The sequence below is a fragment of the Oncorhynchus kisutch genome, linkage group LG6, assembly GCF_002021735.2.
Source record: "Oncorhynchus kisutch isolate 150728-3 linkage group LG6, Okis_V2, whole genome shotgun sequence".
Classification (NCBI taxonomy): domain Eukaryota; kingdom Metazoa; phylum Chordata; class Actinopteri; order Salmoniformes; family Salmonidae; genus Oncorhynchus; species Oncorhynchus kisutch.
The window spans coordinates 31,278,950-31,306,872 of record NC_034179.2 but is presented as its reverse complement, the minus strand read 5'-3'; the positions used below and the strand labels follow the sequence as shown (position 1 = coordinate 31,306,872).

The following is a 27,923-nucleotide window of genomic DNA, read 5'->3' as shown; positions in this document are numbered from 1 at the left end:
GGTTGCATACGGGTGTAGCAAAATACTTGTGATCCTACCTCCAACAGTATCTAACAATACAGAACAATACACATAAATCTAAAAGAAAAAGAATGGAATTAAGAAATAGAGAAATATTTGGACAAGCAATGTCAGAGTCCGGACTATAAATATATATGCACTATATATACAAAAGTATGTGGACTCCCTTTCAAATGAGTGGATTTGGCTATTTCAGCCACACCAGTTGCTGCCAGGTGTATAAATTGAGCACACCGCCATGCAATCTCCATAGACAAACATCGGCAGTAGAATGGCCTTACTGAAGAGCTCAGTGACTTTCATGGTGGCACAGTCATAGGATGCCACCAGTTTGTTACATTTCTGCCCTGCTAGAGCTGCCCCGGTCAACTGTAAGTGCTGTTATTGTGAAGTGGAAACATCTAGGAGCAACAACAGCTTAACCGCGAAGTGGTAGGCCACCCAAGCTCCCAGAATGGGAGCGCCGAGTGCTCGAAGCGAGTAACAATCTTCTGTCCTTGTTTGCAACACTCACTCCCGAGTTCCAAACTGCCTCTGGAAGCAACGTCATCACAAGAACTGTTTGTTGGGAGATTCATGAAATGGGTTTCCATGGCCGAGCAGCCACACAAAAGCCTAAGATATCACCATGCACAATGCCAAGTGTTGGCTGGAGTGGTGTAAAGCTTGTCGCCATTGGACTCTGGAGCAGTGGAAACACGTTCTCTGGAGTGATGAATCACGCTTCACCATCTGGCAGTCCGACGGACGAATCTTAGTTTGGCGGATGCCAGGAGAACACTACCTGCCCGAATGCATAGTGCCAACTGTAATGTTTGGTGTAGAAGGAATAATGGGCTGGGGTTGTTTTTAATGGTTCGGACTAGGGCTCTTAGTTCGAGTGAAGGGAAATCTTAACGCTACACCATACAATGACATACTAGACAAGTCTGTGCTTCCAACTTTGTGGCAACAGTTTGGAGAAGGCCCTTTCCTGTTTCAGCATGACAATGCACCTGTGCACAAAGCGAGGTCCATCCATAAATGTTTTGTCGAGATCGGTGTGAAAAAACTTGACTGGCATGCACAGAGCCCTGACCTAAACCACATCGAACTCCTTTGGGATGAATTGAAACGCTGACTGTGAGCCTAATCGCCCAACATCAGTGTCTGACCTCACTAATGCTCTTGTGGCTGAATGCAAGCAAATCCCTGCAGCAATGTTCCAACATCTAGTAGAAAGCCTTCGCAGAAGAGTTGAGGCTGTTATAGCAGTAAAGGGGGGACAAACTCCATATTAATGCCCATGATTTTGGAATGAAATGTTCGACTGGCAGGTGTCCACATACTTTTTTTTTTCAACTGCCTTCGGAAAGTATTCATACCCCTGACTTGTTACACATGTTATGTTACAACCTGAATTCAAAATGGATTAAATAGATTTGTTTTCTCAGCCATCTACACATTATATCCCATAATGACAAAGTGAAAACATGTGTTTTTAGAAATGTTTGCAAATGTATTGGAAGTGAAGAAATATCAGAAATATCTCATTTACATCAGTATTTACACACGAGCCAATACATATTAGAATCACCTTTGGCAACGATTACATCTGTGAGTCTTTCTGGGTTAGTCTCTAAGAGCTTTTGCACACCTAGATGGTACAATATTTGCCCATTATTATTTTCTAAATTATTCAAGTCTAGGACCGATAAAACGTTGGTGCGCGTCGACATATTCCGAACGTAGCCGCCGTGCGTCGTGACGCATTTCGGCCTCGTTACCGCAGTTTCCCTCCTCGTTGTGCAACGAAAAGCCGCAGTTTCGGAAAAAGAACATTACAATCTAATCCAGTTTAGAGACGTCGACCCAATTTACACCCATATTGTGACTGGATCAAAATACACGTATTGTATTGAACAATCTTATTTACGGTGAGTTTTAACATTGTCCTTCCATCCCTTTTTCAACTGGGTTACATATCAAGCTAGTTAGCACAACATCACAACTAGCTAGCAATGAGTTCTTGAACAGCTAACGTTAGCTAGCTATTTTGGTCGGTTAAAGTTGTCAATATATCTAACTATAGTGTTGACTTGAACGACCTAGATACATTTGTTGGATATCAAAGATTGTTATCATGTCAGAGGGTTTGCTAACAGGAGCTAGCTAATTAGTGAGCTAGCTAACTGTTAGCCACCGTCAACAGATTTGCGGTTCTGACTCACCAGCGACATTTGCGGATGTGTATAACTAACGTTAGCTAGCAGATTAAACTGGTCATATCTGGTTTTATCTTGTGCGACGTTGGTGTGATCATTTTCTTAATGTTTTGAGGTGGGCAATTAACTGGCTAAAGACTGTTTTAATATCAGTCTGTAAGTAGTGCGCTAGCAGCTAGTTAACTAACGACGTCTGCCAGGCCTTGGTTTAGCGTGATGAGAACACATTCTGGCGCCTATCTGGCTTTCAAACGTAATCTTTAGTTAACAAGCCAACGGAGCGGTGAGCGCTATTTGTTAGCGAAATCTAGCTAAAGTAGTAAAACTATTTCTACCTGGACTCTTGGCCTTTGCTCTAAAAAAATATATATCAATGAACTGAGGGACTGGCAGGTAGTGAATGTGTGGACGGTGGTTAACTAACGTTACAGTAGCTGAGTAAGCTAGCTCGCTAACTAGGTTCTCATGACAGGAATTATATTGGAACTAACGTTAGTCCTGTCTTCTGGAACTTCGCACCGCCAGAACTAATTACTATACACTGCTTCTCTCAATTCCATTTCTCAACTAACTTTAATTCGTTTTTGTGTTGCTATGTGTGTTATTATAACTGCCATATAGGCCAGGTTATGCTAAAAACCAGTTTAACATCTAACAAAACATTTTACATGCCAATCGGCTGTCTCATAGAAAACCTTAGCTTCTAATGGAAATCCTTTTGTAATGTCAACGTCATTCACGCACTGATATAAATCAGGTACTGTGTTCAGCCAGAGCCATCTACTGCTCTCTTCTTGGCTAAGGGAATACCCATGCCCCAAAATCATACATAGCCAGCTGTATCGAGCTAGATCTGGTAACTTTGAACATTTATGTGATTACTATAATTGTATTAAGTTACTATCAAGTATGTTTGTCGGTTATTTTTTGTCTGCTGATATAAGCTGAAGTTTGTCATTTTGTGAAATGCTGAGCAGACATATGCAGTCCTGCTAGCAGGAGAAGATGTTCAACAAGTCATTTGGTGCTCCTTTCGGGGGAGGGACCGGAGGATTTGGAACTTCATCCACGTTTGGACAACAAAGTAAGTAACAACAATGTGCGCAAGTGTAATTTTAATGTATCCCTGACAAGTTGAGTACCTTTATGGTTTCCTGCTTGTCTCATCAATGTATTCGCCTCAGAATTCACTCTCAAGTAAAGTTAAATTGTTCCAGATTATAAAAGGGGTGGTGTTGACCCTGTGTTTGCAGACACTGGCTTTGGGGCGACGACAGGTGGCTTCGGGGCCTCAGCATTTGGGGCTACCAACAACACTGGAGGACTCTTTGGTGCGACGCAGAATAAACCAGGTTTGCCACATCTCCCTGATCCTGACTATAACACGTTAATAACTCAGTACCTGCCTAATCCTGTCGAATATCAGATCTGTTCTTCTAATTAACGTCCTGTAGTACAGGGGCCAAAGCTGCTTTCCTGAATACTTTTTTCACTATAATCTGCTGAGGCCCTATAGCAGTATGGTTTCTGCAACTATCTTCTGGGTTTAGGACCAGGCCAGTTCTCCATTGCAGTGGTTTAGGTGGTTAACTCTGCTGACAGTTCAGGGTGACCGTGTTCTTCATTTGAATGAATAGCCACATAAGAAAGGTGTCTGTGGCACAAGGTCTTTTGTATAACTTTTGCATAACCTACAGATTACATTATGACATTTCCCACTGGCATTTTAACCACAAAGCTTCATGGAGATTTCCATGGGTCAATATGATAGCACTGATAAAGTATGACGTTGAACATGTTTAAGACTAGCTTTTGTACTGTGACGTATGCCTGAACAGTGAACCTGCATGATCACACTGCCACTCGCAGTAGACAGAGAGCTGACTATGTGCTTTATACATTTATCTATTATTCAATATATAATGGTGAGTGTTTTTTGTGCCCACCGTGATGCTGCTACTGACATGTGGTGGTTGAATATGTGTCTAACCCCACCCTGTAATGCTTTACTCTCTCAAAAGTGGTGACAGCCAATCCTCAACAAATCCACACTGGTGCAGGTAGAGGAGGTAAGCATGGGTTGACGCGCGCGCACACACACGGCCCGCTGTTAAACAGGCGGATGTGCACACACAAAAAGGCTGCGCACCCACAGACCCTGTTATACTCTTGAAAGGGGTTTCCGTACATACAAAGTATATACAATATGTAGTATTTGGTTTGGAGCAAAGCCACAGTCTGCATTCTGCTCTTAAAGGGAGTGTGATCATGTAGACAGGTGGCACTGTGTATGGCCCTATTGTCTGTAATATATGTGAGAGTTTGTGGGTTATTTGTGCTGAGTGAGAGGAAAGAAAAAGGTGGGACAAGGGGGATGAAGGCTGCGTGTTATTTGAGACAACCTCTCCTTGTGATGAGTGAAATGATTAGGGGCTCCCATAAACTAGTTCAGATGGACCTAAAGGCCCATCTGTCTGGCTTAGTCAGATCATGGATGCACAACTCCAGTTCTAGAGGATCCTCAGTGAACATGAAACCAAACCATTAGCCTGGGTCCTACAAGAATTTGAGTTGAGCACTCCTACAGCTGGCCATAGGGACCTGTGTGTGAGCTGGTTTGAGGTGGTGTGTGTCCCTCCCCAGGTGGCCTGTTTGGTTCCAGTACGTTCAGCCAGCCCGTAACGTCGTCCACCAGTAGCGGCTTTGGGTTTGGCACGGCCAGCGGCACGTCCACTAGCCTGTTCGGCAGCACCAACACGGGCGGCGGTGGAGGACTCTTCTCCCAGCAGAGCAATGCTTTCGGAGCCGCCAAACCAGCCTCCTTTGGCAGTTAGTGTCTATTTTTACTGTCTAGCATTGAGGTTGTTCAAACAGGTTTACCATAGAATTAGTTGTACTATAATGCATTCCCATTCAAAGGACTGTTCTGTGACCAGTGGGACAGTGGTCATATTGGGTGTACTATGTAGTCCCAGTCGGTATTCACGTATTAATAAGGAATTCTCCTCGACCACACCCACAAATTGGGGGAAACCAACTTTATTTCCTATTGAGCCTCATTGTAAAAGAGGAAACTTCGTTAAAAAAATTGGTTGTTATACAGAAATATCAAATGACGAAAAGCTGCTGTCAGCGGTGGGAAAAGTACTCAATTGTCATACTTGAGTAAAAGTAAAGAACTTTTAAAAAGAAAATTACTCAAGTAAAAGTGAGTCACTCAGTAAAATACTACTTGAGTAAAAGTATTGGGTTTTAAATATACTTAAGTATAAAACGTAAATGGAATTGATAAAATGTACTTTATCAAAAGTTTAAATTATTTCCTTATATTTTGCAAACCAGGCGGCACAATTTTCTTATTGCGGATAGCCAGGGGCATATTCCATCACTCAGACATAATTGACAAATGAAGCATTTGTGTTTAGGGAATCTGCCAGATTAGAGGCAGTAGGGATGACCAGGGATGTTCTCTTGATAAGTATGTGAATTGTTACATTTTGACAGGAAAATGGCCCAAGTACTTTTGGGTGTCAGGGAAAGTAAAAGTTGGCAAAAATATAAAGTCAGAACCCCAAAAAATTACTTTAGTACTTTAAAGTATTTTTTTCCTTAACCTGGAACCCTGTTCTGCTAGCGGAACCCCTCGCCAACAGCCAATGAAATTGCAGGGCGCCAAGTATTACAGTACTTGTACAAGTATTAGGCACCCTTTTAAATATAAAATTCTCCTTGATCCAGCCACAGTGTCTGATTTAAAAAATGCTTTACAGCAAAAGCTCCACAAATTGTTAGGTCACCGACAACTCACAGAAAAACCCAGCCATTTTTCCAGCCAAAGAGAGGAGCCACAAAAGCACAAATGGAGATAAAATTAATCACTAACCTTTGATCTTCTTCAGATGACACTAATAGAACTTCATGTTACCCCATGTTTTGATCGGTAAAGTTCATATTTATATCCAAAAATCTTATTTTACATTGGCGTGTTACGTTCAGTGGTTCCAAAACATGCAGTGATATTGCAGAGAGCCACATGAATTCACAGAAATACTCATAATAAATGTTGATGAAAATACAACTATTATACATGGAACTTTAGATACATTTCTCCTTAATGCAACTGCTGTGTCAGATTTAAAAAAAAACTTTATGGAAAAAGCATCATCTGAGAACGGCGCTCAGAGCCCAAACCAGCCAGAGCAATATCCGCCGTGTTGGGTAGTCAACATTATTCATAAATAGCAGTATAAATATTCACTTCCCTTTGATCTTCATCAGAATGCACTCCCAGGAATCGCAGTTTTTCAATAAATGCTTGTTTTGTTCGATAATGTCCATTTATGTCCAACAGCTTATTTTTTTAGGGCGTTTGGTAAACAAATCCAAAAGCGACATCTGGTCCATTTGGACGAAACGTTCAAAAAGTTATATTACAGGTCGAAGAAACTTGTCAAACTAAGTATAGAATCAATCTTTAGGATGTTTTTATCATAAAATTTCAATAATGTTCCAACCGGAGAATTCCATTGTCTGTAGAAAAGCAATGGAACGAGAGCTACCTCAAGTGAAAGCGCGTGACTGAGAACGAGGCTGTAGGCAGACCCCTTAGTCAAACAGCTCCCTTCCGGCCCCCCACATGAGCAGCCTGAAACAACGTTCTGAAGACTGTTGACATCTAGTGGCAGCCTTAGGAAGTGCAAAATAACCCATATCCCACTGTGTATCGATAGGGGTGAGTTCAAAAACGACAAACCTCAGATGTCCCACTTCCTGTTTGGATTACTTCTCAGGGTTTTGCCTGCCATATGAGTTCTGTTATACTCACATACATCATTCAAACAGTTTTAGAAACTTCAGAGTGTTTTCTATCCAATACTGATATTAATATGCATATATTAGCATCTGGGACTGATTTGGAGGCAGTTCACTTTGCGCACGCTATTCATCCAAAAGTGAAAATGCTGCCCCCTATCCCAAACAAGTTACGTACTTTACACCACTGGCTACTGTGTTGTTCAATGTACATGTAGCCAGGCCAAAAATCCAGACCTGTAGTTCGCAATGCTCCCACATAGGGAAATGGAGCCTGCAAGAAGAGCCCTGTGGCTTCAGGCTATTCGGTGTGGGAGAGTGGAAAATGTGGGGACGCTGTGTTCAAGTAGGCTACACGCATTTCACCTTTATTTAACCAGGTAGGCTAGTTGAGAACAAGTTCTCATTTGCAACTGCGACCTGGCCAAGATGAAGCATAGCAATTCGACACATACAACAGTTACACATGGAATAAACAAATTACAATCAATAAGACCGTAGAACAAAAGAAAAAGTCTATGTGCAGTGATCTGTGAGCTGCTCTGACAGCTGGTGCTTAAAGCTAGTGAGGGAGATGAGTCTCCAGCTTCAGAGATGTTTGCAGTTCGTTCCATTCATTGGCAGCAGAGAACTGAAAGGAGAGGTGACCAAAGAAGGAATTGGCTTTGGGGGTGACCAGTGATATATACCTCCTGGAGCGTGTGCTACGGGTGGGTGCCGCTATGGTGACCAGTGAGCTGAGATAAGATAAGGTGTAGCTATATGTGTAAAACATTTCATCACATGTAAGATATTTAACTTGTTTAGTACAGTTCGATTTAATGCCACTCACTACTTGTAGCTGTATAGGCCGTTTTGTGTTGGGGTAGGCTTCATGTTCCGGTCGGTAGCGAGCTAGCGCTCACTCGCTCAATTGGCTGCTAGCATCGTAATGAAAAGGGGCATGAGTGAACCCCCACTATTGTTTTTTTTAACACTGGGGACCAGGCACTTTTGAAAAGTAATTTACTAAAACAAGCAGACACAATGAAATTGCGTTTGAAAAAGGGCGCGTTTTTGCTGTGAGTCCATGGGGTAACCACAGGTTGTTTTCCCCGCTGGTAGGCAGGGTCGCAACGTTCTATCTAATACCGACTGGGTCTATGGAGTGTAAGCTTAGAATTCTGTGCCTTTTCAGAGTTCCATACATGCAACAATGGCAAATAGAACTGGTTTAGAAATTTTATTATTTTGTGGTGGCACTCCTATGGCTACTCCAGTGCCTTCTATTTAGCCTGTAAAATTGTAGTAGATAGAGGGTTCTGGTCCGTTGTAGTAATTGTGTGACAGCTGGTGTTCAATGAAATACAATGAGATCATGTGTAATACCTTACATTTATTTTCTTTGAATATTTGTTTATCTTTTGATTAGATGCATTTGATGTTGTATATTGCTCATATTTCAGACGATTTTTAGATCACTCATGAGGGGCAGGAGTTATCTTGGTCAGGTCACATGGTCCTACATCATTATTGATGTCTGGCTAGATCGTTAAGATGTTTTTTTTTTGTCTAGCTTTTGGCACGAGCACGGCCAACACCGGGGGGCTGTTTGGGGCGACCAACTCCAACCCCTTCGGAGGGGCGTCTGCCTCCCTGTTCGGAGCTTCAGGGTTCACCCAGCAAGCCGCTCAGCCAGGCACCACTGTCAAGTTCAACGTGAGTTTGGCCTGACCTAGGCTAGCCCATTACACCTGGGCCAAACTACTGTACTAGGACTCTGTCTAGTGTCGTGTATGGAATGTTATTTTATCTAGAAAGGTCTGTACTTACTGCTGTATGTCATGCAACTCTTTACTGTAATCCTCAAGAAAATCATAGATCAGCTTTCTCTGCAATGTGTACGAGTAATCAGTTTATCCTGCTACAATACAGTAAAGGAGTTTGTATTCCAATGAATGTCCTCTTCTGTCCTCCTCAGCCTGCAACAGGAAGTGACACCATGGTGAAAGGGGGTGTGACCACGAGCATTAACACCAAGCACCAGTGCATCACAGCCATGAAGGAGTACGAGAACAAGTCACTGGAGGTGGGTCATTATTATGCAGTTATTTTCAGCTGCCCTCTTGTCTTTTAGAATAGTTCAAATGAAAGGGAAAGAGACGAGAGGAATCCACTTTAAAGTATTGAATCAAAATCAAGTTGAATTTGTCACATGCGCAGAATACAACAGGTGTAGATTTTACTATGAAATGCTTGCTCACAAGCCCTTCCCAAAAATGCAGTTTAAAAAAATACATATATACAGTGGGGCAAAAAAGTATTTAGTCAGCCACCAATTGTGCAAGTTCTCCCACTTAAAAAGATGAGAGGCCTGTAATTTTCATCATAGGTACACTTCAACTATGACAGACAACATGAGAAAAAAAATATCCAGAAAATCACATTGTAGGATATTTAATGAATTTATTTGCAAATTATGGTAGAAAATAAGTATTTGGTCACCTACAAACAAGCAAGATTTCTGGCTCTCACAGACCTGTAACTTCTTCTTTAAGAGGCTCCTCTGTCCTCCACTCGTTACCTGTATTAATGGCACCTGTTTGAACTTGTTATCAGTATAAAAGACGCCTGTCCACAACCTCAAACAGTCCAAACTCCACTATGGCTAAGACCAAAGAGCTGTCAAAGGACACCAGAAACAAAATTGTAGACCTGCACCAGGCTGGGAAGACTGAATCTGCAATAGGTACGCAGCTTGGTTTGAAGAAATCAACTGTGGGAGCAAATATTAGGAAATGGAAGACATACAAGACCACTGATAATCTCCCTCGATCTGGGGCTCCACGCAAGATCTCACCCCGTGGGGTCAAAATGATCACAAGAACGATGAGCAAAAATCCCAGAACCACACGGGGGACCTAGTGAATGACCTGTAGCGAGCTGGGACCAAAGTAACAAAGCCTACCATCAGTAACACACTACGCCGCCAGGGACTCAAATCCTGCAGTGCCAGACGTGTCCCCCTGCTTAAGCCAGTACATGTCCAGGCCCGTCTGAAGTTTGCTAGAGAGCATTTGGATGATCCAGAAGAAGATTGGGAGAATGTCATATGGTCAGATGAAACCAAAATATAACTTTTTGGTAAACTCAACTCGTTGTGTTTGGAGGACAAAGAATGCTGAGTTGCATCCAAAGAACACCATACCTACTGTGAAGCATGGGGGTGGAAACATCATGCTTTGGGGCTGTTTTTCTGCAAAGGTACACGGATCAGTTATCCTGGTCAAGGAAAGAATGAATGGGGCCATGTATCGTGAGATTTTGAGTGAAAACCTCCTTCCATCAGCAAGGGCATTGAAGATGAAACGTGGCTGGGTCTTTCAGCATGACAATGATCCCAAACACACCGCCTGGGCAACGAAGGAGTAAGACTCATTTCAAGGTCCTGGAGTGGCCTAGCCAGTCTCCAGATCTCAACCCCATAGAAAATATTTGGAGGGAGTTGAAAGTCCGTGTTGCCCAGCAACAGCCCCAAAACATCACTGCTCTAGAGGAGATCTGCATGGAGGAATGGCCCAAAATACCAGCAACAGTGTGTGAAAACCTTGTGAAGACTTACAGAAAACGTTTGAACTCTGTCATTGCCAACAAAGGGTATATAACAAAGTATTGAGATAAGTATTTGGTCAATAACAAAAGTTTATTTGCCACCATAATTTGCAAATAAATTCATAAAAAATTCTACAATGTGATTTTCTTTCTCATTTTGTCTGTCATAGTTGAAGTGTACCTATGATAAATTACAGGCCTCATCTTTTTAAGTGGGAGAACTTGCACAATTGGTGGCTGGCTAAATACTTTTTTTGCCCCACTGTATATATATATTGGTAACGAGGAATAAAATACACCAGAATTAAGCTATGTGCAGGGAGTACCGGTACCAGATCACTGTGCAGGGGTACGAGGTATTTCAGGTAGATATGAACATTATTGCAGGGTAACGTGACTTGGCATCAGGATCGATGATAATAATAGGAGTCAAATATAGAACAGAGTAGCCGCAGCATATGCGTGTAAAAGTGTGTTTTTGTTGTCTGTGGTGATTTTTGTTTTGTTTTTGTGAGTGTCAGTGTAGGGTGTGTTTGGAGCCAGTGCAAGATGGGATCAGTGCAGCCCAGGCCTCACTCACCCTCTCTTCTGTGTGGTGTTTGCTATGTGTAGGAGCTGAGGTTGGAGGACTACCAAGCAGGAAGGAAGGGCCCCACTAACCCCATGGCTGCACCAACAGGGGGGCTCTTTGGGACTGCGGCCGCAGCCACCCCCAGTACGGGGGCTGCAGGGTTGTTTGGCTCCTCGGCCACCAACACAGGCTTCTCCTTCGGCCAGGCCAAAACCAACTTCGGCACCAGTAAGTCACATAGGCCCATAGACGAAGCTCAATAGAAAATATAAATACAAATGTATTATATATTAGTTTTAACTCCCTATCCCCAGGTACTGGTGGGTTTGGTACAGCCACAGGCAGTCTGTTTGGCCAGCAGCAACAGCCCCAGCAGGCCCAGCAGGCAGCTAGCCTGTTCAAGCCCTTCGGTCAGGCCACAACCACACCTAACACAGGATTCTCCTTTGGCAACACCAGCACCATGGGCCAGCCCCAACAAACCAGCACCATGGTGAGAGCTCACACGTACATGTTAATACACTCACACGCCTAACATTAGCTCTGTCTGTGTTGTTGTACCGTTCCACTAGAGTAACTCTCTCTCCATCCCAGGGGGGTCTGTTTGGGAGCACTGCGGCGTCCCAGGCAGGGGGGTTGTTTGGAAACACAGCTCAGACCACACCAGCCACAGGCTTTGGGACAGGCACCGGTCTCTTCGGACAAACCAACACCGCCTTCGGGAACGTCGGCACACAGGTATTAATCAACTCTACTGCGCAGGCTTTTACACAGTTGTTAGGTGAAGGCATGGTGGGATGGGTGTGTATTAATCCGCTCTCTGTCCCTAGCAGAGCTTGTTTGGTAATAAGACGGCAGGGTTTGGCGCCACCACCACCAGCGCCTCGTCGTTTGGCACAGGCACCGGCCTCTTTGGTAACAAATCCGCCCTCACCCTCGGAACAGGCACCAACCCATCTAACTTTGGTGAGTTGATCATCTGCCCTTATTGAAGTGCACCTGTGTTATAAAGGCTAGTACTTGCAAATAAATTGTCTAGCGATAATCGTATTGGCTATTTAAGTGATCGTGTTTTTTCTGTGTTGTGTGAAGGTTTTGGACCCACTGCTGCTGGCGGAAGCCTCTTTGGGAACAAGACGGCAGCAGGAGGACTGGGGACCGGACTGGGAGCTGGCTTTGGAGCAGGTATGAACAGGAAGGGCGCCATAGGTCTGGGATACAATAATAAAGAAACCAAAAATACATGAAATATCCATCGTGTAAAGAAAAGCAAAAACAAACACCTACCTGTTTGGGTGTTTTACCGGAGTCTGTATGGTCAGTCATTAGTAGTCCCCTGTGGATGTTTCTCTAAGTGTGTTCTGTGTTTGTTAGCGGTGGGCACTGGGCAGATGTCTCTGTTTGGGAATAACAAGACACTGGGTTCCACTCTGGGAACAATAGGAGCGTTTGGACCGCAGGGATTCAGCACAGGAACCAGCACTCTGGGCTTCGGAGCACAACAACAGCCTGTTGGTAAATACCACTTCCATCTACCACCTTTATCTCCTCTGCCCAGTCTCAAGCTGATTGTGAAAGCACATTCTCTAGCACTTTCCTTTAGTACCTAGTCGTATTACTCTTTCAGTGTACTGAAGAAACTGGCTGGATAACATTACACTGTGGTGGAAACTTCCAGTAGCCCTTGAAGGCTAGGTGAAGCTATAATTGTCTCTCTCTCTCCTCCCAGCGCTGACGGACCCTAACGCGGCGGCGGCCCAGCAGGCAGTGCTGCAGCAGCAGATCAATGCTCTGGCCTACTCCCCCTTTGGTGACTCCCCCCTCTTCAGAAACCCCCTCTCTGACCCCAAAAAGAAGGAGGAGCGTCTAAAGCCCACCAATCCGGCGGCCCAGAAGGCGTTGACCACGCCCACTCACTACAAGCTGACGCCGCGGCCTGCAACACGTGTGCGGCCCAAAGCTCTGACATCTTCGGGCTCCTCCAAGTCTCAGCTGTTTGACGGGCTGGATGATGACGAGCCTTCTCTCACCAATGGAGCCTTCATGCCCAGGTAGGTGGCCGTCTGTGGAAATTTGCTTGTAGCTAGTTGACATGTTTCTGTTTCAACTGATTTACCGAATTTTTTAATTATTTTATTATTATTTTATTTTTTTAATATTCTTTTTCTGTTTTGTTTTTCTTAGCGAATACTACAACTTGCTTTTTTGCTATATGCTTCTGTCTGTATTCTGACAGTGATGTTGGTGTATGGTATCTGATCTGTGTGTTTCTCTGGTGTTGTAAACCAGGAAGAGCATCAAGAAGCTGGTGCTGAAGAACCTGAATGGCAGCAGCCTGTACAGTAGCCCAATCAACAGAGACACAGATGACCTGGCATCTCCACCGGAGTACCCCCTCAACGGACTCAGGTCAGTCACGCGCCCACACACACCGTCAGTGATATTGATCTGTGTGATGTTTGTTGCTGAACCATGTCTTCCCCACCCCCCCCTACAGTGCCAGTGTGGATGAGGATGATTATGTGAGGGAGGTGGTGGAGGGAGGGGCCGAGGATGACCTGGAGATCAACAAGTTCTACACCAAGCCCAGCCTGCAGGACACCATCTCAGAGCTCAATGCCCATAGGGTGGGGGCCAGGGGCAGGAATGGCCTGGAGGTGAGCTGATAGAACAGAGTAGACCGATGATGAATATGGTCGTCTCAAGTGACACCCTATTCCCATTAAGGGCACTTCTTTTGGCCATGCTTCTCATATAGTGCTCTACTTTTGAGGTTTGACATGAGTGTTCTGATTCCAGGTGAGCAGCGAGGACATATCGCTGGGAGAGGACTCTATACAGGAGGAGCGAGAGGAGGAGGTGCAGGAGGTTCCCCCACACCCTGCAGGTATCGTTCTGTGCCGTGTGGGCTACTATACCATCCCCGCCATGGACGAGCTGGCCAAGATGGTGGACGAGAACGGCGTGTGTGTGGTGGAGAACTTCACCGTGGGCAGAAAAGGTCAACGATTCTCTTGATTGGTCGGGTGGAAACAGCTCTGGGGAAATAATTGGTCCGTAGCTCACTGCTCTGCTCTCTGATTGGCTCTCAGGTTACGGCTCAGTGTTTTTCCATGGCGAGGTGAATGTGACTGGGCTGAACCTGGATGAGATTGTTCACTTCAGACGCAAAGAGGTTATCGTCTACCCCGACGACAAGAACAAGCCTGCTGAGGGGGAGGGGCTCAACAGGTCAGTGACAGGGAACTTACTCCCCTTCACACTGGGGAAAATGTCGTTATCAGTTTCCTTGTAATTTAATCACAGAAGTCATAAACTGATTCAACATATTCTGCTAGTGATCACAGCTGAGACGTAACTCAAATTGATATTCTCTTTCTCATCCTTTACCTCTCACCTCTTTACTACACCATGTTATTTTATACCTTTTTCTCCTTTCCCTCACTCCTCTCCTCTGCCAGGCGAGCGGAGGTGACTCTGGATGGAGTGTGGCCTAATGATAAGACCACTTGTACTCAGATAAAGAACCCTGAGCGTCTGTCTGAGATGAACTACGAGGGCCGTCTGGAGAACGCCTCACGCAAACAGGGCGCCCGCTTCCTTGAGTACCGCCCCGAGACCGGCTCCTGGGTGTTTGAAGTAAGCATGCCTAGACACATACGAAAGGTGTGTCTCCATATCTCCCTTCCAATGTCTGTAACTCATCTCTCTGTGTCTGCAGGTGGCCCACTTTTCTAAGTATGGCCTGCAGGACTCTGATGAGGATGAGGAAGTGCCTCTCAAAGTGGACCCCAAGAAGCTGAAGACGGCCACAACACTTCCCCCGGGGCTGCAGCAGCTTCCTCCCTCCCAGCAGCAGGTGGCGCCACAGGCTCAGGTAGACGGAGCAGCACAGCGCGCCCACCCACACTGACAGTCACACCCACTGCTCTCTACATCACCTGGAAGGCCTTAGTCAATATACAACCTAAATATACATGATCTGAATTGAAGCCATTTCCTTTCCACTACCATTACAGCCACATGCAGTGTGTGGGGTTCTCTGCTTAGATCTCAGCTGTTTCACCACTTCTATAATGGGTTGTATTCAATGGGTTTCTATGGAAAGGTTTTAAGTTTGGTAGCCCTTGATGCTGATGGTCTTGGTGATCTCTGCACCCCAAATAAGGTTGCTAAACATTGATCTGACATCAGTTGGATGGGCTGTTGAGTATAGTGACTGATCAGATGGGACACCCCACATTATCTGTTTATCAGTGGAGGTGTGGGGAAGGCTGGGTTCTCCTCTCCCAGGTTCAGCTGTACCTGAGGTGGTGGAGGCCACAACCCACCCACAGACAGGTGGGCAGGGTAGTTTGTCAAAAGTCTTGTCAGTCCTGGTTAGTGGTTACGTTCTGCCCCTCACAACTGATTCAGGAACATCAACTTCATCTGTGCTCTAAATATAAACGGTCCTTAGCTAAACATCACCCTGGATCAATAGCTATGGCATGAAGTCATCCGTGGATTGAAAATACAGTGTTTTAAAGGGATACTTCTGGAATTTTTGTCTGCATGCAAAGACATAAAAATTGTATCCACTAGTTAACCTGTATTTGGAGAAGTAGATAAAGGGCCTCATTGCCAAAATCCAGAAGTATCCCTTTAAAGGCTATGTTTTTTAGATCAGAGAATCTAACTGGCAATCTGCAGTTCGAACAATAACAAATCGCTACCCCGCCACTGATTTGGTAAACAGCTAAGGGATGGGGCGGGAAAAATGTAACCACTCCCAAACACATGGGCAGTGCTATGAATACAGGGGCTTGACCATCCATGATATTGAAATTGTAGTTTTAACCATGTTTTGAGGCTATACAGTTTGTTTAAATTGACATTGTAAAATTGACATTGTTCAAACAAAGGAGTAACACAAGCTTATATTTTGGGTGGTGATAGTGTATGACAACTATGCTCATGAGGCATCTGTTAGATTTTTCAAGAATCAATGTGTTTATATCATTACTTTCAAAGTCTAAAAATGGATGTACCAACTGCAGATTTCCCCTTTTTAAGGAAATGTTTGAAGTGAAGTCTTAACTCAGAAATAGTTTGTTTGTAAGGTTTTAAGATTTCTTAAATTAAATCTGTATTATATTGTAAAATGTTTGTTTTGCCAACTGTTCCTTCCATTGTTATGTTTTAAAAGCCAATATAATTTGCCCATGTGTAGTACTGATTATGGTAACTTCAGAAAACCTCACATTATTATGGTTGTATCTCGTAAAAATCTACACAATGTATTTTTGATTATTTGTAATGAATATTAGTTTATCTCTTTGAAACGAGCTTTGAGATGATGACCAAAGATAATGAGTGATGTGTGATAAGCTGCCAGTCCTGCAGAATATATTCAGGGTTAGGTCTTTTTTCTGGTTGAGGGTTTAAGAAGCTACAACATCTACTCTTGGGGTAATATTGAGTCAAGTTATTAATTATTTTATTATGTAAAACATGCTCCTATATACATCTGTGATATCTTGTATTTGATCTGATAAAGCTAAGAAATAAACGGATTAAAGATCACACTTGGCTGGTCTGTCTGACTTGTGCTGACCATTTTCATTTATTTGCACTAAACTGATTTTGTCTGTGTGTGTCTCTCTTCTTGGTGTGTCACCTTACTATGTGTGTTTGGTTGCACTTTCCCTGCTGTGTGTGTATCCTGTGTCCATTCGCTCTGTGTCCAGTCCACGGCTGTGCTGGAGCTGCTGAGCCGCATGTCTGAGGTGGACAGTGATATGGCCGACATTACCCAGGATGCCCCAGGGGAGAGCATGTTGGAGGAGGTTGGGGAGAGCAGCATGGGGGAGGATAAGGGCAGTCGGCTGGGTACTGTGACCCCCACAGAACATAACCCTGTCTCTGCATCCAGTCAGATTGCCTCCTCGATGGGAATCAACCCACACACTCTCCAGGTAAAATACTACTGTACACCCTCACATTCTGCCTTTTTGTTGAGGCTAATGGAGCCCTCAATCACATCATGAAAACAATGTGTTTGTGATGTGTGTTTCTCTGCTCTCAGATCATGAAGGCATCTCTGTTTGCTGAGGATGATGATGGTGACATGTTCCTTGAGCAGGGAGGGATGAAGAGCTCTCTAGACAGGGCCTCCCCTCGCATCCTCCTGCCTGGCACTCAGGGCAGGCCCTCCAGTAAGTGTGTCACACACAGCCCTAACATTGATTTCTACCCTCGCACACAGTCACCCATCCTTCACTCGGAGACCCTAACATGTCTTAAATGCTATTATAAACTGGCTGGTTCGAGCCCTGAATGCTGATTGGCTGACAGCCGTGGTATATCAGACCGTATACCACAGGTATGATAAAACATTTAATGCGTCGTGCCTAAGACCAGCCCTTAGCCGTGGTATATTAGCCATATACCACAAACCCCCGAGGTACCTTATTGCTATTATAAAATGCTCATCGATCTCTCTTGCTCTCTTTCTCTCTCCAGTCGGTGGTCTCTTGCAGACTCGTTTCAGCGGGGCAGGTCTCTTCCCTCAGCTCCCTGACGTGCCCTTTGGAGGGGGCCTTCCCGGGAGGCTGTCCATGTCTCGGCCGTCCGCGGTGGTTCCTGAGCCCTCGCGGCTCTCCCCCTGGCCCTCGCTGGGGCCCTCTTTCCTGCTGCCAGCCCCAGCGGCCGAGGCCACTGTACGGACGGTGGGGGCTCGACGCCTGGGGGGCCCTGTAGCCCCAGAGAACTCAGTCACACTGGGGAAGGTAATGATAACTATACTACTAGTATTTAATTTGTATTTTTCAGGTGTCTTTCTAGACACTTCATCCTACATCATGATAGTTAAGAGTTTAAATATGTGACAGTACAGTAGACTGAACACACAGGGATACATGAGGGACATGGAGAGACCATGGGCATTTGTTGGATCATTTCAATGAATCCACTGTGGTTTTCGTATGTGTGAACATAGCTGTACGGGCAGTTTTAAATCATCTAGACAACGTAATCAACACATTCCCTCCACCCAGGGCCGTCTGCTGATGGATGCAGCTCTGTTCACGGGCCGGTCGTTCCGGGTTGGCTGGGGTCCAGGCTGGACTCTGGTCCACTGTGGAGACAGGCTGAGTGGGGCTGGGGACAAGGAGCAGGACCAGGGAGACGCAGGAGCTGGAAGTTTTGGATTTTTGCCTAAACATGCCAAGAGCAAACGGTGAGTAACAAACACCAGACCACTCATTTACACAATGCTGTAGGAGTGTCAGAATGGGATCCAGACTTACTGTATCAGAGCAGTGGTTATGGGTGGTAGAAACTGAACCCTAAACTCCCCTCTTTCCCCTCCCCATACAGACTCTCAGACAGTCCGTTCAAGGTAGTGATCGAGCAGGTGGTTGGTCTGGAGCCGCGGGACAGTGAGGAGAGCCAGGCGGTGTACCAGCGGCCCCTGGAGATTGGCCTGAAGCACAGCACCATCAGTACAGAGGGGGCCTGCCCCTTCATCCAGCCCCAGAGTGGGGTGGCCGCCTTGCACGAGTACGTGGAGTGGATCACTGACCTCAACCAGGAGGCTGGTGCCGGAGACGGTAAGCGATGCAACACTCTCATATACACACACACACACACACACACAATGGTAGATGGCTCGCACTTTATTGGTCCAATTCCAAAACTTCCCTATGATTCTAACATCACCCCTGCTACCTCTGTTTTAATTCTCTCTCCCATTGCTGTCTCAATGAGTTCAGATATAACTTTATGCTATCCTATCTCTCTCTCTCCCTGTAGGGGTCTTGGCTCACTGGGCTCTGGTGTGGACTCTGTGTGAGGCCCTGTGGGGTCGGCTGGGTACGCCAGAGCCAGAGCCTGGTACCAGCGGCTACCTGCAGCAGCTGGAGAGGAGGAGGAGCTTCTCAGCCTGGCTGTCCCACAGCGCCACCCAGAGGATTGAGCAGGAGGTGGGCCTGAGTCATGGGGGAGGACATGTGGAGGCCATCTTCAGCTACCTCACTGGACACCGCATCAGTGACGCCTGCAGGCTGGCTCAGAAGAGTGGTGAGGAGAGGGGGGTTTGGAGGGGTGAGAGGTGGGAGAGCGGAGTTTGAGGGGATTGGTAAGAGAGGAAGGGGAACAGAGATCCGGAAGAAAGGGGATGGATGGATGAGGGGTGGGAAGGTAAAGCCTGCTGCAGACCTGGGGCCTCATTTAGAAATGTTGCCTACACACAGAATATGCCCCAAACTGGCGTTATGTTACCCTCCCGCACACTGTTTCTAGTGGTTGCAGAATCTATTTTCTTTGCATTCTAAAATAATTTGAAATCTATTTCCGATTTCTTTCATTCCCATGATCATTGCAGAATAAATTCCGCAGCTTTTTGGACTGTGATGGTTTCATACTTCCGAAATAGCCTATAGGCATCCAACAAGTTAGGGCAAATTGTAGCCTATCTAATCTCTCATTTAATTCCACCCACTTCAGTGGTAAATCGATAAACTACCACTATTTCAAGTATTTTGGTCTGTGGTCTGATCTGAAGAGCAGTTTAACGGTAGAACAGACAGTTCACCTTTTCCAATAACATTTGTAGGCTACGTCTGAATTCTGTAATGTCAAATTTCTCCAGTAACCTTTTCTGGCCATGAGTTCATATTCCCGAAAAAGCCATACAGCAAATGACCATGAGCATCTCTCGTTTAATTGGCCTATTAGATAGGCCAATAGGAATAGGAAATTATAATTTCAAGTTTTTGCTTTATGCATAACATGCATATGAACAGACAGTTGATCTTTTTGAATTGAAGTGTGTAGACAATCACTGTAAGTGGTCCTACTCCTATTTAATAAATATATATTTTTAAATGTTTTACATTAAACATTTACTTCTGTTTACAGGTCTGCAAAAATGTGCAGTTTTTGTGTATCAGAAAATGTCAGATACAGCAAACGTTAATGGTGGGGGGAGAACTCTGCCAATACCTCAAGACGTTTGCCATTGATATTTCCTTTTATATACACTGCTCAAAAAAATACAGGGAACACTTAAACAACACAATGTAACTCCAAGTCAATCACACTTCTGTGAAATCAAACTGTCCACTTAGGAAGCAACACTAATTGACAATAAATTTCACATGCTGTTGTGCAAATGAGATAGACAACAGGTGGAATTTATAGGCAATTAGCAAGACACTCCCAATAAAGGAGTGGTTCTGCAGGTGGTGACCACAGACCACTTCTCAGTTCCTATGCTTCCTGGCTGATGTTTTGGTCACTTTTGAATGCTGGCGGTGCTTTCACTCTAGTGGTAGCATGAGACGGAGTCTACAACCCACACAAGTGGCTCAGGTAGTGCAGCTCATCCAGGATGGCACATCAATGCGATCTGTGGCAAGAAGGTTTGCTGTGTCTGTCAGCGTAGTGTCCAGAGCATGGAGGCGCTACCAGGAGACAGGCCAGTATATCAGGAGGCCATAGGAGGGCAACAACCCAGCAGCAGGACCGCTACCTCCGCCTTTGTGCAAGGAGGAGCAGGACGAGCACTGCCATAGCCCTGCAAAATGACCTCCAGTCACGCACACTACAAATGTGCTTGTGTCTGCTCAAACGGTCAGAAACAGATGGTGGTATGAGGGCCCGACGTCCACAGGTGGGGGTTGTGCTTACAGCCCAACACCGTGCAGGACGTTTGGCATTTGCTAGAGAACACCAAGATTGGCAAATTCGCCACTGGCACCCTGTGCTCTTCACAGATGAAAGCAGGTTCACACTGAGCACATGTGACAGACAGGACAGAGTCTGGAGACGCCGTGGAGAACGTTCTGCTGCCTGCAACATCCTCCAGCATGACCGGTTTGGCGGTGGGTCAGTCATGGTGTGGGGTGGCATTTCTTTGGGGGGGGGCGCACAGCCCTCCATGTGCTCGCTACCAGAGGTAGCCTGACTGCCATTAGGTACCGAGATGAGATCCTCAGACCCCTTGTGAGACCATATGCTGGTGCGGTTGGCCCTGGGTTCCTCCTAATGCAAGACAATGCTAGACCTCATGTGGCTGGAGTGTGTCAGCAGTTCCTGCAAGAGGAAGGCATTGATGCTATGGACTGGCCCGCCCGTTTCCCAGACCTGAATCCAATTGAGCACATCTGGGACATCATGTCTCGCTCCACCCACCAACGCCACGTTGCACCACAGACTGTCCAGGAGTTGGCGGATGCTTTAGCCCAGGTCTGGGAGGAGGTCCCTCAGGAGACCATCCGCCACCTCATCAGGAGCATGCCTGGGTGTTGTAGGGAGGTCATGCAGGCACGTGGAGGCCACACACACTACTGAGCCTTATTTTGACTTGTTTTAAGGACATTACATCAAAGTTGGATCTGCCTGTAGTGTGGTTTTCCACTTTAATTTTGAGTGTGACTCCAAATCCAGACCTCCATGGGTTGATAAATTTGATTTCCATTGATAATTTGTGTGATTTTGTTGTCAGCACATTCAACTATGTAAAGAAAAAAAGTAAAGTAAATGTATTTAATAAGAATATTTCATTCATTCAGATCTAGGATGTGTTATTTTAGTGTTCCCTTTATTTTTTTGAGCAGTGTATATTTACAGTCTTGACCTAATTCCAGTACTTTCAAAGTATACAGCAAATATGGGTGTTGTCTTTACCATAAAAGGTGAATGATGGGCATTATTCAAGCGCAGTTATAATGCTCGTTCAAACATGCACCGTTTTAAAACTGATCTGATTTATAACTGGAAACATGCGTATGGATGACGTGCTCTGACTTTAGAAATCTTATTTTTGTTTTATGTGAGTGTGCATTCTCTTCAGAAATGGCACACGCAGATATTTAGTGTGAAATTTACGCAGCGGCTATAATAAGGCCCCAGGGGCATCTCACAAATTAGTTGGGCCAGGCTGTAGGATCTCATTAAGAAGTCTTTAACCTGTGTGTGTAGGGGACCACCGCCTCTCCCTGCTGCTGTCCCAGGCGGTGGGCTCTCAGTATGGCCGGGAGCTGCTGGCGCTGCAGCTTGGAGATTGGAACAGAATGCAGACAGACTCATTTCTGCAGGAGGAGAGGCTACGCATCTTCGCCCTGCTCGCCGGGAAACCTGTAAGTAACCACGTGTGCGCATGCAGCTGTTGCCGTTGTGTTCAGACTACCATTAACTGGGTTATCCTTTGCTATGTTTGTGTGTGTAGGTTTTGCAATCCACATATTTGTTGTAATATACAGTACCAGTCAAAGGTTTGGACACACCTACTCATTCAAGGGTTTTTCTTTATTTCTACTATTTTCTACATTGTATAATAATAGTGAAGACATCACAACTATGAAATAACACATATGGAATCATGTAGTAACCAAAAAAGTGTTAAATAAATCCAAATATATATATTTGAGATTCTTCAAATAACCACCCTTTGCCTTGATGACAGCTTTGCACACTCTTGGCATTTTCTCTACCATCTTCACCTGGAATTATTTTCTAAGTCTTGAAGGAGTTCCCACATATGCTGAGCACTTGCTGGCTGCTTTTCCTTCACTCTGCGGCCTAACTCATCCCACACCATCTCAATTGGGTTGAGGTCGGGTGATTGTGGAGGCCAGGTCATCTGATGCAGCACTCCATCACTCTCCTTCTTGGTCAAATAGCCCCTACACAGCCTGTAGGTGTGTTGGGTCATTGTCCTGTTGAAAAACAAATGACAATCCCACTAAGCGCAAACCAGATGGGATGGTGTATCGCTGCAGAATGCTCTGGTAGCCATGCTGGTTAAGTGTGCCTTGAATTTTAAATAAATCAGTGTCACCAGCGACGCATCCCCCTCACCATCACACCACCTCCATGCTTCACGGTGGGAACCACACATGCAGAGATCCTCCGTTCACCTACTCTGCGTCTCAAAGACACGGCGGTTGGAACCAAAGATCTCAAATTTGAACTCATCGGACCAAATGACAGCTTTCCACCAGTCTAATGTCCATTGCTCGTGTTTCTTGGCCCGAGCAAGTCTCTTCTTATTGATGTCCTTTAGTAGTGGTTTCTTTGCAACAATTCGACCATGAAGGCCTGGTTCACACTGTCTCCTCTGAACACTGAAGCATTTATTTGGGCTACAATCTGAGGTGCAGTTAACTCTAATGAATTTATCCTCTGTAGCAGAGTTAACTCTGGGACTTCCTTTCCTGTGACATTCCTCATGAGAGCCAGTTTCATCTTAGTGCTGGATGGTTTTTGAGACTGCACTTAAAGAAACTTCTTGAAGTTCTTGAAATGTTCTGGATTGATGTCTTAGTAATGATGGACTGTCGTTTCTCTTTGTTTATTTGAGCAATTCTGCAAATAAATGTTTAACAAGGCACACCTGTTAATTGAAATGCATTCCAGGTGACTACCTCATGAAGCTGGTTGAGAGAATGCCAGGAGTGTGCAAAGGGTGGCTACTTTGAAGAAACTCATATATATTTGGTTACTACATGATTCCATATGTATTATTTCATAGTTTTGATATCTTCGCTATTAATTTACAATGTAGATAATAGTAAAAAATAAAAACCCTTGAGTGATTAGGTGTCTAAACGTTTGACTAGTACTGTACATTAGTACTAAATGTTTTCTGAGCTGTATATACTTGTCTCTCTAGGTGTGGCAGTCTACAGACTGTGTGGTGAACGTGTGTTCAGAGCTGGACTGGAAGCGTTGCGTGGCGGTTCACCTGTGGTACATGCTTCCTCCCACTGCCTCCATCGCTGACGCCCTGGCCAAGTACGAAGCCGCCTTCCAGGGCTCTGCAGAGGGTCAGAAGTACGCCTGCGCTCCCCTGCCCCCCTACCTTGACCAATCAGTCCCGCTGGACATGGATGAAGAAGAGTCTAAACGGCCACTCTACGACATCTGTTTCCACCTGCTCAAACTATACAGCGACAGGTACTACATTTCCCACAACACACTGCATAGGTTTCTCAAAATAGATTAGAATTAATCCTACATTTCCATTCTCAAGCAGATTTAACAGAATAAAAGTGAAGTACCGCTAGAGTGGGTTTTAAATGATAAGTGACGCCTCTCCCTCCCAGACACTACAGCCTGCAGGAGTTGTTGGACCCGCTGACGGTGACGTGGGAGCGTCTGGACTACCGTCTGAGCTGGCACCTGTGGTCGGTCCTGCAGGCGCTGCACTACACACACCTGAGCCCCGCCCGACAGGGCCTCATACACACCAGCTACGCTGCCCAGCTGGAGAGCGCTGGCCTCTGGGACATGGCCATCTATGTACTGCTGCACATATCTGAGGATATGTACGTACTGCAACACACACCTTACAACATACACACAGGAAGAGACTTCACACTCAACTTTAACATGAATCATGACAAAGTTTAAATTGATTAGTAACAGGAGGATTTTAGGGTCAGTGCCCTCAGCAGATGCCCAGGATGGACTGATAGGCTGAACACGGTTTATCATAATCTCACACAAGTGCTACTGTGACCAGCTGGGTTCCAATTCCAACTGTGAATTGTCTGTAATGTGTTATCTCTCTGTGCTCTGGGAGCTAACGGATGTAATAATCTCAGGCAAGCTTACACATTACGTGAGCAAGCCCTGTTGGGATACTTATAACATGGAAAGTTGTATAAAGTTAAACCTGCTAACATGTCCTCCTCTCCAGGCTCCGTGAGCGTGCGGTGAGGGAGATGCTCCAGCTGCACTGCCCTTTGCTGGAGACGGAGGAGTCTGCCCAGAAAGAGCGCTTCCTCACAGAAAGACTACTGATCCCAGAACAGTGGCTCCACCTGGCCAAAGCTACTAGAGCCAGAAGAGAGACAGACAGACACAGAGAGGCCCTGCACCTGTACAGAGCAGGCCACTGGAACCTCTGCCACAGGCTGGTCATACAACACCTAGCTTCAGGTGTGTATGCGCATGCACACACACACATGCACGCACACACACACACACACACACACACCTCTAACCCTATTCAAACTGTATGTGTTTCCCCTGTAGATTGTATCATCAATGATAACCATGAGTACTTGTTGGAGTTCTTGGAGGGGCTGGCTGTTCCAGAGCGCTGTGCTGTGATCCAGGACTGGGACACGGCAGGCAGAGTCTACCTGGACTACATCAGAGTCATACAGACCTTACACGCCATACAACAGGTACATCTGTCTGGCGTTATGTTGACTCCATTACAGTTGATTATGTTAGCCAATTAGCTATGCTGCTGATCTTCTGATTATCTATCTGTCAGTCTTAGCCACCATTGTCCATCAGTATATGACTATGATCTGGAACACATTGAGGCTGTATGGGTTTTTTAAATGGAAGGATGTGTGTTTGTGGGTGGGAGGGTGTGTGTGTTGGCGCTGCATGGATAGAAAGTGCTGGAATGCTTCATATTGATGCGTGATGTTTGTATGTAATGGGTCTCTGTCGTTCTCGGTCTCACTCTCTCTCCGTGTGTGTTCAGATGGACAGTGCTGGTTATAAGCTGGAACGTCTACACACCGAGGTGACATCACTCTGCAGCAGGATAGAGCTCCTCCCCTGCTCCACTGCCAAGGACCGCCTCGCCCAATCAGGTGAGATGGAGCCGTCTGCTCCAATCAGAGGGTAGCTGATATTTCCTAGGACAGATCTATATACGTAACGTTAATTTTAATGTTCTGCGTTGTCCTGTCTGCCCTAGCCCAGTTTCTAGACCTGAATGGAACTCTGGTCTTATAACATATATACCTTACGAGTTATTTGTTGGCCTGCACCTGTTTGTCACTTTTCCCACGTCCAAGCCTATAACTGCTATCAGTAGACAGTTCTGATTAGGACGTAATTGTTTGCGGTTCCCAAGAATGAATTAAATACAAATCAAAACCAAACATGGATTCCATGTTGTGTTCTAGCTTTGTGTACACACCTGTCTGTTTTACACCTGTTTGTCCTAGCTAATCAGCTTTGTAATATGGGCACCATGCTGCCACAGACAGGAAGTAAAATGGAGCGTGTGGGCGCAGACATTGACATCGACATTCTTTACAGGGCACCGCTCAGCGGCGCAAACACATTATTTATCCAAGCAGTCCACCAATCATGGATATACCCTCTAGTGGGAAAAGTGTCGGTAAATAAGTTGAATGTGGGCTGAGATACAATCTCGGTCTAGAGAAGCTGGACTATAGGTGTGTTCCGAGACCTACCTAAACTTCTCCTCTCTCTTGTCTCCAGAGATGGCCAAGCGCGTGGCTAACATCCTGCGTGTGGTGTTGAGTCTGCAGCAGGGTGGTGAGGGTGGCGAGATCCCCTTGTCCCAGCTAGCGCCCCACATCGGCCGTCTGCCCATGCCTGAGGACTATGCCCTCGAGGAGCTCCGCAGCCTCACCCAATCATACCTGAGACAGCTCATTGTCAGCTAATGATCTTCCCCCGAACCTTCAGCCCCCCGCCCAATAGGAACTGAGGTAGTTTGTTGGGAGCCAATGAGAACAGTGGGGGTAGGAGGGGACTATCTGGCACTGTTTAGGACTACTGGGGTTGATTGAGATAGGAGGGGAAGTTTGGTTGAGAAGGCAGCGATGGACTTGCGGTGTATCCCATGCTCCTTTGGGGCTTTGGTTTCTCCTGAAGAAAATGGCACAAGATAATTGGATGAAGCATTCCTCCGTTTGTGTGTGTGTTTGGAAATGAATGACTTGTAAGTTGTTTTCTTTCATTATGTTTTTGTATAGCTTTTTTGTACTTAGGAGGCCTGAGATGTGTGTTTGTGTATGATGTGCATTTAAATATTAAACTGCTGAACCATCCTGATAAGAGCTCTCTTCTCCCGACCCTGTTTAAAGGGACACTCACTCACTGGCTGGTGTTAACGCTGTCATCCTGCAATTCATATTTCCAGTATAAATACTACATGCAAACTACATGTTTGACTCCTACATCCCCATGGAAACGGAAAGTTTAATTTAGTAAAGATTGTTTACCAGGATTTTGTTAGTGAGCGGAATTGCACTCACCTGATGAACTCTCAATATGTGTATACATAGGGAAGATCTATCTAGCTTAAAATGGAGACTCATTTTAGTGATGTAATCTTGTACAAACAGCCTGCTTGAAGTGAACAACTTGTTTTTGCGTACCAAAAGAGAATGTAAAATGAGATTGGATAAACTTCTATTTTTGTATTTTATTTTTGGGGGCTGAAAACTAGAGTGTGAGTCTATTGGAATGGAGATGGTTAGATTCCATTCTCTATCTCAAATATATGGTTTCATATTTCTATTGTATGGGGGACTACCAGAGCTATGTTTGTTCCTTGGTGTTGCTAGGTTTTTATTTTTCTTGTAATCAGCCAGCCGGGACAGTTTCTCTGTGGTCCTTGCAAGGAGTTTGATTAAAAATATAATATTTCAAATATAATTTACAATTCCTTGGGGTCCTTGGTCTCACCTTCACTCACACACGCTCCATTTTCTCAACCTCCATTCCCCCTTACACCCGGTTTTTCTGTTTTTTGATGTTTAAAGTGAAACTGATGTATGTAGTTATTGTTTGGTGTGTGCTGCCGCAGTATGTTTGGCGGGAGACCGCTCCCCGCGCGCACAGTGCCTTTCACGAGGAGGGTCTCCGGACTTCTGTTACCGCCGTTACTGTGCATGATTGTGATGACGGTGATAACGTTTTTATTAAAGTCTGAATAAATTGTTTGTCCTGAA

The 27,923-nt window shown here is 45.3% G+C and overlaps 1 protein-coding gene across 5 annotated transcripts; it reads left to right on the top strand.

The window, feature by feature from the left end:
• The first annotated feature begins 1,739 nt into the window (after positions 1-1,739).
• nup98 (nucleoporin 98 and 96 precursor) lies at positions 1,740-27,923 on the top strand. Of its 5 annotated transcripts, none has more exons than XM_020485422.2 (33): positions 1,740-1,937; positions 3,203-3,309; positions 3,479-3,577; positions 4,247-4,294; positions 4,869-5,054; positions 8,593-8,735; positions 8,998-9,105; positions 11,241-11,427; positions 11,514-11,692; positions 11,794-11,937; positions 12,033-12,165; positions 12,292-12,384; positions 12,574-12,714; positions 12,929-13,250; positions 13,489-13,608; positions 13,697-13,856; positions 13,999-14,200; positions 14,292-14,430; positions 14,661-14,838; positions 14,921-15,076; positions 16,929-17,156; positions 17,267-17,396; positions 17,704-17,969; positions 18,237-18,418; positions 18,559-18,791; positions 18,994-19,260; positions 22,165-22,322; positions 23,858-24,141; positions 24,291-24,512; positions 24,887-25,128; positions 25,225-25,379; positions 25,691-25,802; positions 26,443-27,923. In XM_020485422.2, the coding sequence occupies exons 2-33, from the start codon at positions 3,231-3,233 to the stop codon at positions 26,628-26,630; spliced, it is 5,484 nt and encodes a 1,827-aa protein (XP_020341011.1). In that variant the 5' UTR covers positions 1,740-1,937; positions 3,203-3,230; the 3' UTR covers positions 26,631-27,923. The 5 variants fall into 5 exon arrangements, with proteins under 5 accessions (XP_020341011.1, XP_031682463.1, XP_020341013.1 ...); XM_031826603.1 differs by having other exon boundaries at positions 12,030-12,165; positions 12,643-12,714; XM_020485421.2 differs by having other exon boundaries at positions 1,741-1,937; positions 12,030-12,165.